This window comes from Neolamprologus brichardi, chromosome 1 (genome assembly GCF_056152115.1).
Source record: "Neolamprologus brichardi isolate AB-2024 chromosome 1, ASM5615211v1, whole genome shotgun sequence".
Taxonomy (NCBI): Eukaryota; Metazoa; Chordata; class Actinopteri; order Cichliformes; family Cichlidae; genus Neolamprologus; species Neolamprologus brichardi.
In genome coordinates, this window is record NC_142104.1 from 26,366,743 (window position 1) to 26,383,227 (window position 16,485).

The 16,485-nt window shown below is 40.6% G+C and overlaps 1 protein-coding gene across 1 annotated transcript; it reads left to right on the forward strand.

The window, feature by feature from the left end:
• The first annotated feature begins 13,420 nt into the window (after positions 1–13,420).
• Positions 13,421–16,449, forward strand: LOC102794653 (serine protease 23-like). Its single transcript, XM_006780401.3, has 2 exons — positions 13,421–13,745; positions 14,460–16,449. Exons 1-2 carry the CDS (start codon positions 13,717–13,719, stop codon positions 15,658–15,660), a joined length of 1,230 nt encoding a protein of 409 aa, XP_006780464.2. The 5' UTR covers positions 13,421–13,716; the 3' UTR covers positions 15,661–16,449.
• The last annotated feature ends 36 nt before the right edge of the window (positions 16,450–16,485 follow it).

The window sequence follows — 16,485 nt, forward strand, 5'->3', positions numbered from 1 at the left end:
TCTTTGTGCTTTAGCACATTAAGCTACAAGAAGGCTCCCTGCAGACCTTACTTTGAAAAAAACAACAACAACAATTGTCTTCTGGAAGCAGTACAATACTTCCAATGCACTGTCACAGCAAACACGTCATCAGATTGACGTTATCTGTGTTGCTATACATAACAGCAACCAGCGAAAAGCAGCTTCTGCTGTTTACCAAGTACAAAGCATGAAATATAAGAATTTAAGCTCATCATGGACTACACTTATATAACCGTTTCTACTCTTAAGGACCAGACACTTCATGTAGCATGCATCCAGTATTTCTTTTTCCTGTTTTGTTGTTTTTATTTTTTATTTGCTCTTTAAGTGGTTTATTTGCAATAAAACATTTAAAAAAATAAATAAATGAATAACAAAACAGTCAAATGATGCTTATTACAACTCAACAAACCCTGTAAGAGAAGGCTTTCTTTCCACACTCTTGTAAGAGGCTGTAGAGTGTTTGTGGGAGTGGTGGTAGTTTTCCAGCCCTCGGGCCCAATATTGTTCTGGGGCCTCTCGCACTAAACTTGCACGCCTGCTTTTGGGTCACTCCAGGGAAACAGTGACTCAGTGATGACCTCAGACCCTCAGAATCAGTTATTTTTTATACATTAACTTAATGTATGTATTACTTGACCACCGTGGGTCCAAGTTAAAGGCCCTAAAAGTACAGTTAATACATTTAACTCGCATTCAAGTGTCATTAAAGCCACATTTTGTTCTGTAACAGTGTTTGAGCATCAGTGTTGTAAGGTGTGCTAGGTTTTAATGCCAAAGTTTACCTATATTTTTATATGAGGATCATAACCTTGCAAGTGGAGAAACTAGATAGTGTTTAGTCTAAGGAGCCTGGAAAGAAAAGCGTCTGGACTTCTTTAAGTTGCTTGAGATTAGTGTTTACGTGCTTCATATAATAGTTTGGATACGTCACATCAATTAACAACTTTAGGCACTAAATATGTTTGTTTTTTTTTAAATCTGCCATCTAAGCATGCAGAAAGGGCCTGAATTACAGAGGGTCTCAGGACAAATCAGTTTGCAATTTGTTGCTTTATTGCTTGTTCAGCTTGTGACAATTTTCTTTTGGCAAAAATGTAAACTTTTAAGGGATCTGTTTGTTGATTTTGGCCCATGTCCTTGGTTAACTAGCTTTCATAGCATAAAGCTAAAATATTGCACTCCTTCAAATATACTAAAGCTGTTGTAAAAAGTAATAATAATCTGCTCATTCTGAGGAGGTCAGATGGGAGCTCTTCTCAGATTTGTTTGATTTCATAAAGAATGAGCTTTGTGAGGCTACAGGGAGAAGAAAATTCAACTAATAATTTGGACCAGAGTTTAACAACTCCGTCATTTGCTTATAAAAAATCACCTGTGAGATTTTCAACAAAAGATTTGCACCCAGAGAACTGCCGCCTACTGACAAGCAGCAGTTGAATTACACCACCTTGGTTGAGGTACTAACCTTAAAGCACTCAGCTGTAAGGCCTTTTAGAGCTGGTAATATGACAGCTGACTGCCTTTCTTCTAACTTCTGTTTTTTGGGGAAAACAAAGGTCGAGAGAAAGCAGCAATAATTCAATTCAGTTTTATTTACATAGCGACAAATGACAACAATAGTCACATCAAGGTAAAGCAAGCATTCAGGGTCACCTGCTCAGCTCTAACTGTACGCTTTACGTCAAGTCTAAAAGCCCACTTAAACATGAACACATCCTTGTACACAGTCAGTTTACCAAAAGAGCAGAAGAGTTTACAGGTCAAGGATCTGGAACTGACTGAGAAGTCACTAACCCCATCATCAGCATTCCTAAGGCCTCCCACATGGAAGCACAGAGAGGAAAACTGAGTCTGGAGCAGAGAAATGGAGATTATTTCATCATCAAAAGTGCAAAAGGAGCCGATCGCAATCTCCTGAATGTTTTCTATGGTCAGCAGTGACTTTACTGGAAGGCTGACTGAAATAATAACTTGTGTTATGTGCTCACATTATGTCTCATGGCTGGAGGAGTTTACCCTCTGACCTTCAGCACTCATTTAATCAGAAATAAAGAGTAGTGACTTGAGGGAAAAGAGGTTTTAGAATAACAGGAAAGCTAATGCTGAAAATGTTATTGTTCTGATGGTATTTGGGTTATCTGAGTCACCCTGTAAAAGGTTTATGTGACTTACATGAACGGTTCCTGCAGCTCTGCAGGGATTAACAGCACCTCCTGCACAGCAGATCCTCATTTTGCATTGTACCTCATACTCTACCACTTGTTGCTGTCTAAAAAAGTCCACATGCTCACACATGTGCAGATTTAGGTGCTCTGAGAATGAGACAATTTCTGGTTAAAAGCCCTGGAAAGTCCTTTGAGTTCCAAGAAGGATTTGATTCACAGGCATTCCTGATATGCGGGGGTCCATATGGTTTACATGCTGCCACTTTTCCTCAGTATGGGATTTCTCTCTCAGGGATGGGTGGATACTCAGTGTGACTCAGAAGATCTGATCGCCACTAAATAATATTTTGTGCCAGAGAGCCAACAAAAAAAATAAATACATTTTAAAGCGTTGAACAGTCACATTAAGGTTTGCCAGTTGTCCACTTGCTATTAGGAAGTGGAAGTGGAAGGGGTGTCAATAGCCTGACGTTCCAGCATCTCAGCAGTGTACTCACTTCCATCTGGACCTCTACTCCACCGCAGAATGGGGTATTATATGTGGTGCACCACTGCACTCATCCATCCAACCATTTTTTAACTGCTTTTCAAAATGAAGCATGATGCATAAATTCAGCGAGGAAGATCTGTAGTCGCATATCTGTTTGCTTCCAATGTGTTTGTGGCAAATCTAAGCTTTACATCATTTCCACTTTCCCACACTGTCAAGCTGATTGTGACATCACTGATCTAGTCCAATCATCTATCTGATGAATAATCATTTCCACCACCAGCATCTAGACTCCGGTTTGGTCCTGCTCTAATCCCTGTCACCGCTGGGTTCTCTTTTCCTGTGCTGGGCCATCGGAATCTAACTGCCAGAGTTTTGGTTCCTGTATTGGCTTCTTGCTTACTCTGGTAATTAGTTTTAGTTCCCTATAATGGGGAAGGGATAGCTCAATAGGTAGAGTGGGGCCCCGTCAGGGGTTCGAATCATCCTACTCTGAGGTACCCCTGAGCAAGGTACCGTCCCTACACACTGCTCCCCAGGCACCCAATGGCTGCCCACTGCTTCACTGAGAGAATGAGTTAAATGGAGAGAGAAATTTCCCCACGGGGATCAATAAAGTATACATTATTATTGATATTACATGTTTTCAGTTTCTGCTGTGGTGGTATTTTTATATTTTCTCTTGCTTCTAGTGTTTTTCTAGTTACTTCTTCAGTTTTGTGTCAGTGTTGGTGATGTGTCGTTTGTCGATTTGGACAACAGAAGATCAGAAAAATGTTGCCTGATCTGATGAATCTCAATATTTGAGAATTTGGTCAGAATTTCGTGTAAACAATATAAAATCAGTTATGACCACAGCCTACACATCTTCTGATGGCTGCTTCCAGCAGGATAACACACCATTTCGCAAAACTCGGATATCGCAAAACTCCATTTTATCTTAAGGATCTCAAAGTACCATATCAACCTAGTGGAGCACTTTGCTCTTAAGCTGCTGGCTTGCTTGTGATTTGGGAGACAGACATGCTCTCTGGTTTTAATATTAGGCTAAAAACTTTCTTTATGATAAAACTTATAGTTAGGGCTAAATCAGGAGACCCTGAATCCTCCCTTAGTTGTGCTGCAATAAGCCTAGGCTGCTTTAGGCTTTCCATAATGAAGTGTTTCTTGTTTACTCACCTTTTTCACTAACTGAATCCAGGTTGTATTTGACTGAACCTTGATTAATACTGACAGGTATATGACTGAGTCACAATGAAAAATATTTTCATATGAGTTATTCTAAGCACATCTGTAACCTCTCACCGCAGCTCCTTAGGTGTCCTCCTAAAACTGCATCCTTCATGATTTTGTTGGAATCAAGTTTCAAAGCATATTGCATAAAACATGACGGTATGAAATAATTAACTTGGAAATGAACTAGCCCAAAGCGGGAAACTATCTCAACAAAATCCAACTTTTGCTTTCACATTTGTATTACCTAGAAAGCTTACAGAGATTTTACAGATAGCAAGATGACAAGGCTGGAAAGGAGAAACAGCATGAAACCTCAGCAAAGAAGGGAGATCAAAGCAATCTCAGGAGAGGGCAATATATTTAGAAAAATAAAACATTGAGCGGCTCCTTCTCGTGATTCCTTCGGCGTCTGTGCTGTGAGAGGACGAGTGATTAAACTGCACCCATGACCAGCATTCCTGTTTCCGAAGGGTAAATACCACCGATCTTTTGCATTATGTGGATATAATGGATGTTTTGATCAAGTTACCCTGTGATCTGATTACAAGCATTGGCCTTGTGAGTGAAAATGACTTCAGAGGAAAGGAGAGTTCAACATAGACTTTACCTACCACATGAACCAAATTAAGTTTGCAAGGACATCAAATCATATCAAACACAAAACCAAAGAACCAGAAACAAAACCACAACTCCTGAAGGATGTCATACATGGTTTGAAATACCTATCACAAGGATATGAGTCATTTTCCTAAAGCTAGAATATCACATGCCTTGCCAGATAACTGTGCTTATCCATAGTAACGGTGCAAAACTGAATGTGTCCCTTTAAAAAAACACAAAGCTGTTATTGGAAGAAAAAAAAGAATCCCTTGCATCACATTTCTGGCACGTCACATTTCCCAGTTTGTATTCTGTTTAGCTTATAGGCTGAAAGCACGATGAGGTGAGCCACACTCAAAATCCTGTGGAGGATGATCACTGCCCTCTATGGTCAAATCTCAAGAAACAACGAGTTTGCTGTGTTCAGAAATGTGCTCTGTTGCATTGAATGTGGAAACAGGGCATGACCCACTCCCATAAAATCTCAAATTCTGCATTCGTAAATTCTGACTTGCAATTTTTATTATATGTATTATTTACAACAAAGTAACTCAAAGAGAAAATTTTAAAAGCTTATCAAAAAAAGGTATAAATTACAGTTTTCACATTATTTAAAGGAGTACTGTGGAGTAAAGGAGTACTGTGGAGTAAAGGAGTACTGCGTACTGTGCTGTAGAGAAGTCGGCTGAAGTAAGCATGCTATCTGTAGACAGACCCTTGAGAGAACATGAGAAAATGAAGACACGCCCATGTTGTAGTAATACACAGCTGTACTTCAGAACTGCGCAGTGTTAAGGTGTGGTTACAGGTACAAATATCTGTAGGAGAGGCAGTAAGCACTGATTTTCAGCCTGGTGTTAAGAAACTCTTTAAAAAGTTTACATTTAAAAGGTTTACATTTTGACTGCTAACAGCTATTTGGAAGCACAGCTTTGATGGGAGGATACCTGAGAGAGATGCCACAAAGGAAGCCAGGCTTTCTCTCTTTCTCTTTATCTTTCAATAAAAAAAAAAAAGTGAAATCTTTCCATTCCCAGATGATTATAAATGAAAACTGTCATTATAACTGGCTCCTGACCAGAGGGGTGCACTGTGAAGTCAGATTGAGGGGTTTGCAAGCTTAAAGTCAGAGTTTTCTGTGTCATGCAAAAGGCTTTTTCTTACCTGGTTAAATCATTGTGGTAATGATAACCTGTGTTCAGTATAAGTTACTGATATAAGAACCTGCTTCTGGTCAGGATCAAAATATTTTCCTAGTTTTAGTTTAAAATCATGTGGACGCACCACAGTTTCACTGATTATTTCATTCACACCATGCTTAAAGTGCAATACAGTGGTCCCTCGTTTATGGTGGGAGTTAAGTTCTAAAAATAACCCGTGATAAGTGCAATCCGCGAAGTAGCCATCTTTATTTGGTGCAATTATTATAGCTGTTTTAAGGCTGGAAACCCTTCACTACACATTTTTCTCAGACAGGCATGAACTTTTTCAGACTCTTGTCTCTTCTTTAAACACTCTCAAAGTTAAACCTTCGTAGAAAAAAAGTCCAGTATTATAGAATGAAACCAAAGCTCAAACCCTGTTTTCAGGTCTAGAACATGGGAATAGAGCAGCTGCGAGACAATTCAACATTAGTGAATTAATGGTACAGAAGTAGAGGAAGCTAGAAGAATGAGGTCGCTTAATGTGCCTTATGGTCCCAAAAATATGGTAACGTCTACCTTCCTTTAGCATGTCCAGAAGAACTTTTTGTGTGATGGTTAGCATCTTCCTCTGCCTTTTGGGTGTCCTTGACGGTGCAAAACGTTTTGTCGACATTGTTGTGTTTGTTGGGGAGAAAACAGACAAACATACAGTACAGCACTTCAGAGTCACACTGGTAGCGATCAAAGATTTATGTAAATTTGACAAGCTGAACGCATTCTGTACTGTACAGGAGACACGGAATGGAGGGGATTGATTGACAATGGTCTACAGCCAATCAGGACGCTGACCACAATGCGCTGTAAGAAAAGAAAAGCACACAAAATTGCACAAACAAAATCCGCAAAACTGCTAGGCCATGAAAGGTGAACCGTACTGTAGCGAGGGACCACTGTAAATGAAAACTGTCATTATAACTGGCTCCTGACCAGAGGGGTGCGCTGTGAAGCGGGAGTGGTGGGTTAGCAAGCTATGTCGAGCTTAAAGTCAGAGTTTTCTGTGTCATGTTCTTAGTTTTAGTTTAAAATCATGTGGAAGCACCACATTTTCACTGATTATTTAATTCACAGCATGCTTAAAATGCAATATAGATTCTATAGTGGTGGAATACGTTCTAGGCTTCGTGGACAATTTGTTAAGGCATAGCTGCCGGACTAAAACAACTAATAATAATACATTTTATTTAAAAATAGCGCCTTTCAAAGCACCCAAGGACACTGACAGATAAAAACACAAAAACTGAAAATATACACAATAATAAAAATAACAGATAAAAGTTAAGAGCATACAGAGGTTTAAACATAAGCAATTTTAAACAGATGAGTTTTGAGGGTGGACTTAAAAAGAGGGAATGAAGTAATGTTTCTGAGGTAAGGGGGTAAGGAGTGAATAAACCACTGCATTGTCACTGGCATACCTGTTCAGTCAGTCATTTATAATCCATTCCACTTTAATCTGATCCAAAAAAAACCCCCAAAATGATTTCATGTCTCCTGTTTTTTGCCACATGGAGCAAAAATGTTTCATGTTTAAATGTAGCCAGTTTAAAGTTTCAGAGCTCTGATGTGCAGCTGCATCTTCAAAATAAACATGAGCACAGAGAGTGCCTTCAGCAATCAAATTAATTTGAATTAACTTAAACTACTCTGTGCCATGTTAATGTTAATTTCTGCTGCATCGATCACTTGTCTTATCTGTAAAAAAAAATGATAGATTTTGCTGCTATATTCTTTATTGTCTGATAACATCTCTGGCTGGAGTTGGTGGCACTCATAGGAATCATTTTATGTGGAAGAAGAGTCACATGATCCATAAAATACCCATATTCTTGTGAGCACACAGAGATCCTGAGAACCTAGTTTAACAGAGAAAGATACATGTTAGCCACACTTGAGGTTTTAGGTTTTCTTGAGCCAGCTTGTCCAAAGAAAGCCTGAGTGTGTTGAACTTCATTTCTTATTTTACCCCTCAGGTTATGTATTCAGTATAAGTTACCACAGTGATTCAGCCAGGTAAAAAGGGAGCCATTAATTTCACTTTGTAGCACATCTCTCCAGATTATTTGTAGTTTGTGCTCTGCATTCTGCACAATTATTTGTTATTCTGTTGATTGAAAGTTGGTGGAAGTTATGCACCAACTCACTCTTTTTTTTTAATGTATGCACCTATATCACTTTATAAATGTATCCTTTTTTGATTTCACGATAATAACATCTCATCTATCATCACAAAAGCTGAATTATGCATAATGTACTATTACAGCGTGATTTTGTTGTCTAGCAATCAACTAGCAGTAGATTAAAATTCCCATTTTTTGCACCAAAAAAACATATTTTTATTGTTTTCAGTGTGATTAAATCTTTTTGCCGAAGCAAAAATAGACCAAACAATACACCCACATGGTCACTAGTTATATTTACTATATATATTTTGATGTGAGAAATAATAGCACCAGCACTTTTCCATTATAGTATCCATTCATCACCGTGTTGTATGAACAATTTTAATTTTTAACTTAACCTATTATGCTCGTCCTTACTTTTTCTCATATATGTCCTGTTACAGTGGTGGATGCATCATGATTATATATGAACCAGTGATCACGATGAGCAATATTTTCAAACTGCTTTTTTTTCCTATTATTGGCTCTATGTGATGTCACTGAGAGCATATATCCTTAATTTTGTCACCTTAGGAACACAGCAGCTCCCCACTCTGTACTGTGGAAAGCTTTTGTTTGTGAGGGGTAACCAATCAGAAGAAAGCTGGCTTAAAGAGAGTGGGACAGGAACTGGAATGGATGAACTGGGGAGCTGCACTAAAGCTCAGTATACAGCAAGTAAGACTGTGACTGGCAAACATATAAAACTATTATTGCAATGTCCAAGAAAAGGGGATATAGGGCCCCTTTAAATTACTTACAGACAGGATCCCATCAACCCAGCTGTGTCTACACAGTTGATTTCCCAGTGTCGACATTAAAGTGCATGAGAGCGAGTTCACTATTTTATATAGTTTGCTTTCAGTATGTGGAATGTTCACCATGATTTCAGGGCCAGCAGGCTGAGACCACTTTAGGGATAAAGTTGCTCTATTGGCACTGCTTTTCAAACACAATAATTGTGGTTTTTCTGAAAGCAAAGACTCCAAGCAGGAAATTAGAAGTCTTCATCAGAAAATAACTGGAATGCACTTGGTGTGAACAGTGGAGCTGTCTATTAGCTGCAGCTGAGCACGCCAGTTTTTATCATCTTTTATAAGAAGGAATTATAAATTATGTTTCCAATCTTCTTGCCAACAGTCACATTATCTCCTTTTTGGCTTTGCCTTGAGTTTTACATGTCTTAAACTCACCCCAAGATTTCACAGTGAATAATTTCTCAAAGAACCTCTGTGGTTCTGATCTCATTTTGCCAAACAGCTGTTCCGTGGCCACGAGGGACGAGTGAGAGAAGAGGTCCAGGAAGGGAGAGATTATTCAAACTCGAGAGGCTCGGAGACGGGAAAATACAAAGAGCGTACAGAGTAAACAGAAAGAGACATGAGGACATGAAGGGACAGAATTCAGACTTGCGAGTCTGTCCACACTTGCTTGATTGTGTCTGTCAGAAGTGAGAGGAGGACAGTGGGAGGAATAAAACAATTAATATGAACAGTACTCTGGGGAATGTTCGTTTCCTTGACAACAGCAGGCACAGCCAAACAAACGGGCCCTTTCATAACCATTCAAAACAAACAGAAACTTTATTAGCAACCTTGCATTAGTTTTTTTTTGAGTTTTTTTTTTTAAAAAGAGGCGTCCCTTTCTGTCATCCTGGAGACGGAATTCATACATTTTGCCAAATTGAATTCAGCTCCCGTGCTCCTTATTTCAAGTCGTTTAATGTGGATTTGCACAGTTTTGAAAATGTAGTCTTGCATTCATGTGAAAGTGTGAGAAACAAGCCGAGCCTAGAAAGGCTATGGAGCTGATTAGAGGTAAGTGGGAGGAGGATGAGACCCCGCTGTTCCAGACAGTGTTCCACAGAGAGACGGAGAGAGGGAGGGAGACGTACAGCAGGGTGAGAAACCAAAATGAAAAACCTGAACCCTTGATCCATACAGTGAGGGAATTCTGTGTGTCTGTAATGCATTTCCCTGGCTTGGCCTGGATCTGGTCTGGAGTGATAGCCTTTTCTGTCTTAATGAGAAGAATCCGCATCCATAGTGAACTATGGGTCAAGTGAACGGTATGATAATGTGATTCTATGCCAGTCACCAGATTTCAGACGACTGAAACTCCTACAGGGGAGGTTTGCACGGGTGTGTTAGACCGTGCTTTCATCACCAAAGGAGGAATGCTGTTTTTAGAGTTTCAGAGAGTTGGAAGATTGATGCCAACACTCTCTGAAGCTGGTCTAATACCACATAGTTGCCCAACAGCCTTTCTAAGACCCCTTTTTGGATTTTTCCCCCTTGAACTTGTTGCCTCGTTTGTATGTGTGTGCCCTTTCTTCGCAAATTTGTGTTGCTGGATGGGCGCGGTTATTGTTACTCAGAGAAGTTTTATGATGAGACAGCCAGTACACCCTGTTTCTTGGCAAAGGTGATGCGCTTTAATCAGCTGCAGGATATCTTCAACAATGGCTCAGCATTTTCTTTCTTTTCTTGCATTGGGTAAGAAGTGAACACAAACTGCAAAGCAAACACACAACTACAGTCAACAGCTGAGCATATGGTAGCACGTGGTATAAGGTAAACCCTCAAAGCATAACCTGCTTTATTCTCACTTTTTTAAAACTCATTCAGACAGTTTGCAAATCAAAGACATTCTGTATTCAATAAGCCCTGAAACTGTTGACTTGAAACATAAACTCATGGGAAAAGTGTTTATTGAGGTCATAGATCAAGTGAGCAGCTTTTTTTTTTTTTACCACAGGCTTCAATACAATCTGCCTTCTTTACTTTTCATTATAAACCTCCTAATTCAGACCAAGAGGAAGAAGATGATGAAGAAGAAAAACATGATGAGTTTATATGGAACATAAAAGGTGAGGTTCTGAGGTCTTTTTTTGTTGTTCTCTTTTTTTTGCCCCTGTGGCTCCAGAAACAGAAACTAACCTCACTTTCATGACTAACACAAATGTGTTTTGACTGATTTTAATTACAAAGTGAAGGCTCTGCACAACAGACAGGGATGGGTGGAGGTTGGTTAGAGAAGCACTAATCCCACCATTTACCCTCTAGTTATGTTCTTTCTTTCTCCAAGTCTTTCTGGTGGCTCTCGCTCCAAATGAAGTCATAACATGTACTAACAGCTTGCACATTCAGCATGGGTGGTTTAAATATCAAGCAGGCTTCCAACATTTGCATTAGGAGCAGTTTCTTCCCACTACATTCATTCCTCTGAGTCATCAGTGACAATGGACGGAGGCTTATAAACATACAGCAAATGTCAGTTTTTCACAGAGAAAAAAGAATAAAAAATTACAGCTGCAAGATGTGAAACACAACTTTTATTGTGAAATAAACACCTTTCCCCGAAGCTGGCTGTTGCCAAGAGTCACGAGATTGATCGCCGCATTTCAACATATCTGAGAGTTTGTTTAGGCAAAACACTGATGTATGCGTGTTACATAGTTATCTAATGAGGCTTTTGACAAGTGTTTGTGGATGTACTTGAGTTTGATACAGGAAAGAAGAGAGGAGAAGGAATCTGGTCGTGTTGACCTAGCTAAACAATGGATGTGGGTCAGTGTTTGTGTGAGTCTGTTGAGGTATGCGCAGTATCTCAGTATCTCAACAAACATACACTCTTCAGTTTCCTCTGTCATAATCCTCTCTGCAAGTTTTTCATCTCTCTGTCTCTTTATGACAAGCGACTTGGTTCAGGTGGGCCAAGTTTAAGGTTTTCATTAGTAGTATTTGATGAGTATTAGCACAAATATAAGTTCTACTTCTTCTACAAAGTGGATAAGTTTGCGTAATTGCTTTTTTGGGGTAGTAGTTTTGCCCCTGTACATCACCCAGATTTCTTTTAAACCAAACAATCAATGTGTTTTTACTGAAAGTGCAGACTTTCAGTTTTGATTTTAAGAGATTTAACAAAACTTTTGCATTAAGTGTTTAAAAATTAAAGCCATTTTTATACATTTATACTTTTTTAGAGGTTCAATTAATGAGGTAATGTAAGATCATTTAAAATATGGGGGTTTTTGATAGTTAGATGAAAGTAATTTTCAGTCAATAACAGAAGAATATAATTTCTTCCCCTTAAGAAACTCTTGGGTTGCTTTTGTGGTATATTTTGGTTCATTATCCATTTTCACTGTGATCAGGTTTTCATCATGTGGCTGAATCAGAGCAGAGATTAAACAACATCACACAATTCAATGTGCTGGTTGTAGCAGTGGCCACATCATCATTAACCACTGACTCACGTCCACTGGCAGCCGTGAAATTGCCTCCACATATTTGACAGGTAATGTGATAGTTTCATCTTGGTTTCATCTGTGGGGAAGTTTATTTTTCATTTCCAGAACTGTGCTGGCTCTTTTAGACGCTTTCTGGTAAACGCTAAATGGTTTTGCACATTTCCATTCATAAAGGCATCTCTTGATCTTCACAATCACACCTTCCTCCTACAGAGTGCTCTTGGCTTTGTTAGATGTTTTGAAGTTGTTTTTCTTAGCCAAGGAAGTAATTCTATCATTATGCACTTCAGATGTCTTCTGTGTCTTTTCAGGCATTTTTGTTGTTGCTGAGCTTGTCAGTGCATTCCTTCTTTTTAACAATGCACCAGATTGTTGATCCAGCCACTCCTAAAGTTTCTGCTATCTTACAGATTTATTTTGGCCTCACTCATCACTTTGGATCTCAAATTTAAAATGACAGCGAAAAGCTCTAAATTCAGTACTTTGAATCAACGTCTGCGTCAAAACTAAAAAAAGTAATGGTGTCTTTGTTCAACAAATTATAAACCTAAGTGTAGTCAGTTTGCCTGTGGCCAGATTTTACCGATGTGATAGAATTGCAACCACGCACATGACTTTACATTTGGATATCAGACATTACTTTGTAGGCACCACGATAGATGTTGCAAGACAGATGGTCTCAACACCAAAAACAAAATAATATATGTGAATGAGGGGAATAGATAGTTAGATTCATTTTTAATAGAATGTGTAATAAAAAAAAAAATCTTTAGTGTGATTAAAGTTCAAACTCTTGAGGTGATCTCAACTGCACACCTGCTGAAGTAGGCAAAACTCTACAGTCTCTTTAGCAGACCATCTTCAGCAGCAGTTTGCATTTTGAGATCTTTATCATTTCAACAGCATTGCACTTATTTGCCAGATAGTTTTCCTCATAAGCAATTATTGATCAGAAACATTTTAATTGCTCATTCTTTGCATCTTGTTTTAAAGGGTGAAAATCCACGTTTTTCTCTTTGGGAGCACGTGCGTGTTTCATGAAAATGTCATTGTGTCACAGACTGTCTGTCTTTTTCTCTGTTTGATCATCGCTGCCAGAAATTCTAAATAATAAAATCGAGCTATTGATTATACTGAATCCAGCTGCAGAAACGACGTGTGATACAAAAATACAGCACACACGCTTTTTTTGGATTTGATTTTACGCGCAGCAGAAAGTTCGTAACGGTAACCCGCACCTGTGATAGAAAAAGTCACGTGACCGGGTGGTTACACTCCATCCGCATCGGATGTGACTGCTTGACTCCAGACAGGCAGGCAGGAGACCTGCCCCTCCTCCTGCAGCAGCAGCAGCAGCGCGCAATGATTCAACGCGTCCGCTGTCGACTCCTTTTTGGATTCACGGCTCAGCAGCTGAGGTCTGCAGTTCCTGAGTGAAGAGCTGAGAGAAGAGCTGGTTTGCTTTCGCAGCAGGAGTTCTTCACCGCTTCACAGCTTCCATCGAGGGCGCTGTCTGCTCTGGTTTGAGGGGTTTTGTCCCTCTGTCGGTGTTCAGCCAACAGCTCACCTGCAGAGACTCCTGACAATGCCTCGCTCCCGGGCGGAGCTCCCCCGGTAAGCCACCTCTATGGCAGGTTTCAGCCAGTTTATAGGAGGGTAGGGGGGCTGGGTGTGAACCGTGAAAAATCTCCATAGGGCGAGGTTGTAAAATAACGAAATAAACCTGTAAAGAAGAAGAATTACCGCCGGCAATTAGAAAACCAGTGCTGAAAATAGATATTTAGCCTTCTGATTTTATGAGTTAAAAAAAAGATTTTTTTTAATCCAAGAGGCAGATATGGATTTTTTTTTTCTATCACCGTTCCTGACAGCAGTGTATCAAGTAGTTGATCTGACAGAGGGCAGAGAAAGGTCTGAGCGTATTTAAAATACAAAATTGAGGCTTTTGTCACCCTAACCTATTTACAAGCAACAGAGCCTGTATTTAGTGCAGTAACAATGTTATTCCACCACTCTGGCAGGCTTAAGCCAATCCCTCAGGCCACTTTAGGAATTTTCCATCCGAGCATAGTACAGCCTGATCTTTGCCCTTGTTCATGGTATCGGCTGCATTTTTTTAAGTGGAAGATTGTGGCTGCCAGATTTCAGTGGAGTTAAAAATTCTTCAAGTTGAAAAAAAAGAAACTCTCCCGGCTGTAGTGATGAAATGCATTCTAGATGTTGTTTTTAGTTATGTTTGCTGAGGGGTCCAAACGTCCGGTCACGGTATGATGAATTTTATCTTTTCAGTGCTGCTGTTCACTCACCTCTCCTGCCTCTTATCCGCAGGTTGACCGGCCTCCTCGTTCTCGTTTTTCTTCTACCTGTTTTCCCGTTTTCCTCATCATCCTCCTCCTCCTCTCACCCTCAGTGGGTCCTCCAGCGTATCCCTGTGGTCATCCCCCAGCACACGGAGGCTCGACCGGCCCCTCATTTTCTGTCTCAGGCCCGCTTGGATGTCACCTCAACCTGTGACCCCGAATGCCACAAGAAGGCCCCTCATCCAAGCTACTGGGACCTGCGGAGTCTCCTGGCATATGAGACTCTCCACTCTAATGGTCAGCTCACTGAGACTGCCATTAGGATCTATGGCTACAACCCCAACTCTAACACAACCCCAGCCTACTTAACTGGGTCCTCAGGCAAGGCTGAGAGGTCACATGTCAGAAGAAAGCGCCAGATCTTTGGCCACGATGGGCGATTTAGTATTGCTGGGCAGGACTTCTTGCTTAAATATCCATTCTCAGTGGCTGTCAAACTGTCCACTGGGTGTTCTGGTACACTGGTGGGAGACCGTCATGTTCTCACAGCTGCTCATTGTGTTCACGATGGTAAAAACTATGTGAAAGGAGCTCAGAGGCTCCGGGTTGGCTTTTTAAAACCTAAGCAACGAGACACACAACAGTCTTCCTTCCACCTTCTCTCCAACTTCACCAACCATGTTGAAGGAGGTCCGAGTCCCTACGCACCACCTACCAGTGACATAATGAAGTTCCAGTGGATCAGAGCCAAGCGCACCCACGTTCCCAAAGGCTGGATAAAAGGGAATGCTAATGACATAGGAATGGACTATGACTATGCTTTGCTTGAACTCAAGAAACCCCACAAACGGCGCCACATGAAGCTGGGAGTCAGCCCCCCCGCTCAGGGACTGCCTGGTCGCCGAGTCCACTTCTCAGGATTCGATAACGACCGGCCAGGACAGCTGGTGTATCGGTTCTGTCGTGCCGGCGAGGAGACCTCAGACCTGTTGTACCAGCACTGCGACGCTCAACCCGGGGCTAGCGGCTCGGGAGTCTACGCGCGGATGTGGGATGGTCGGCGCCGACGCTGGGAGCGGAAGGTGATAGGTGTGTTTTCCGGGCACCAGTGGGTGGAGCGACAAGGTGCGTCCCAGGAATTTAATGTAGCGGTGAGAATCACGCCTCTGAAATATGCTCAGATCTGCTACTGGATAAAAGGAAACTTCATGGACTGTAGGGAGGGGTGAAAACAAAAACATGAGGACCACACAAGGGGTGTAAAACCACAGCCGCAAATCCTTTTGGCATAACAGGAGCCACACTTTTCAACCCCACTGCCCGCAGCACTGATATGTTAACATAAATATGCCAATATCTACACGCAGACGAGACTCAGATCCAGTAATGACATGACAAATGGGCCACTTTAATTTGTGCCTTTGCTTAGTTTTTGATCATCACTCACATTTCTAAGATATCAAGAAAGTCTTTTTCTCCCTTTTAGAACATTTATCAGGATAACCAAGTTTTATTTGGACTCATTTAATCTGAAACATGGACTGATGGGGTGGGACCAGAGAAACTGTTTATCTAGACACTGCAGCATTTAAACTGAGCTAATACTAAAGATTGCACTGTTTTCTCTACTGAAATTTATATTTGTGAATGAATGTACAAGTCAGCTACCAAAGTTGCCAACTGTTTCCTTCCAAACCTCTCAGTGGAAACAGTAGTTATCTACAAGCATAGCATGCTTTATTTACAGTGGGAGGCGGGGTGGAAGCATTTTGCAGAGGTTGATATTTCAGGACTTTTGCAAGTCTGCAGATTACTTGGTAAATGAAGCAGTTTGTGGAGTGTTGTTTCTTATTGCCAAGCGCCATCTGCTGGCCACATAAGAACACTGCAGGTGTCCACATGAACATGATGGCAACCCAAGTTAGTTTAGGCCTACATAAGCACTTTTTACTTATTTGTGACGTTTCTAAAGAAACCAGAAAACTGGCAGATTTAATGAAATATATGCTTTGAAATAAGGCAAGTGTCTTCTATTTTTTCCCAGTCCGCTCACA

Excerpts from the sequence above, each read along its gene's own strand:
- LOC102794653 (XM_006780401.3), top strand. The coding sequence starts at position 13,717 with ATGCCTCGCTCCCGGGCGGAGCTCCCCCG. Across the intron at positions 13,746-14,459 it reads TCCCGGGCGGAGCTCCCCCG|GTTGACCGGCCTCCTCGTTC; the intron begins GTAAGCCACCTC and ends TCTTATCCGCAG.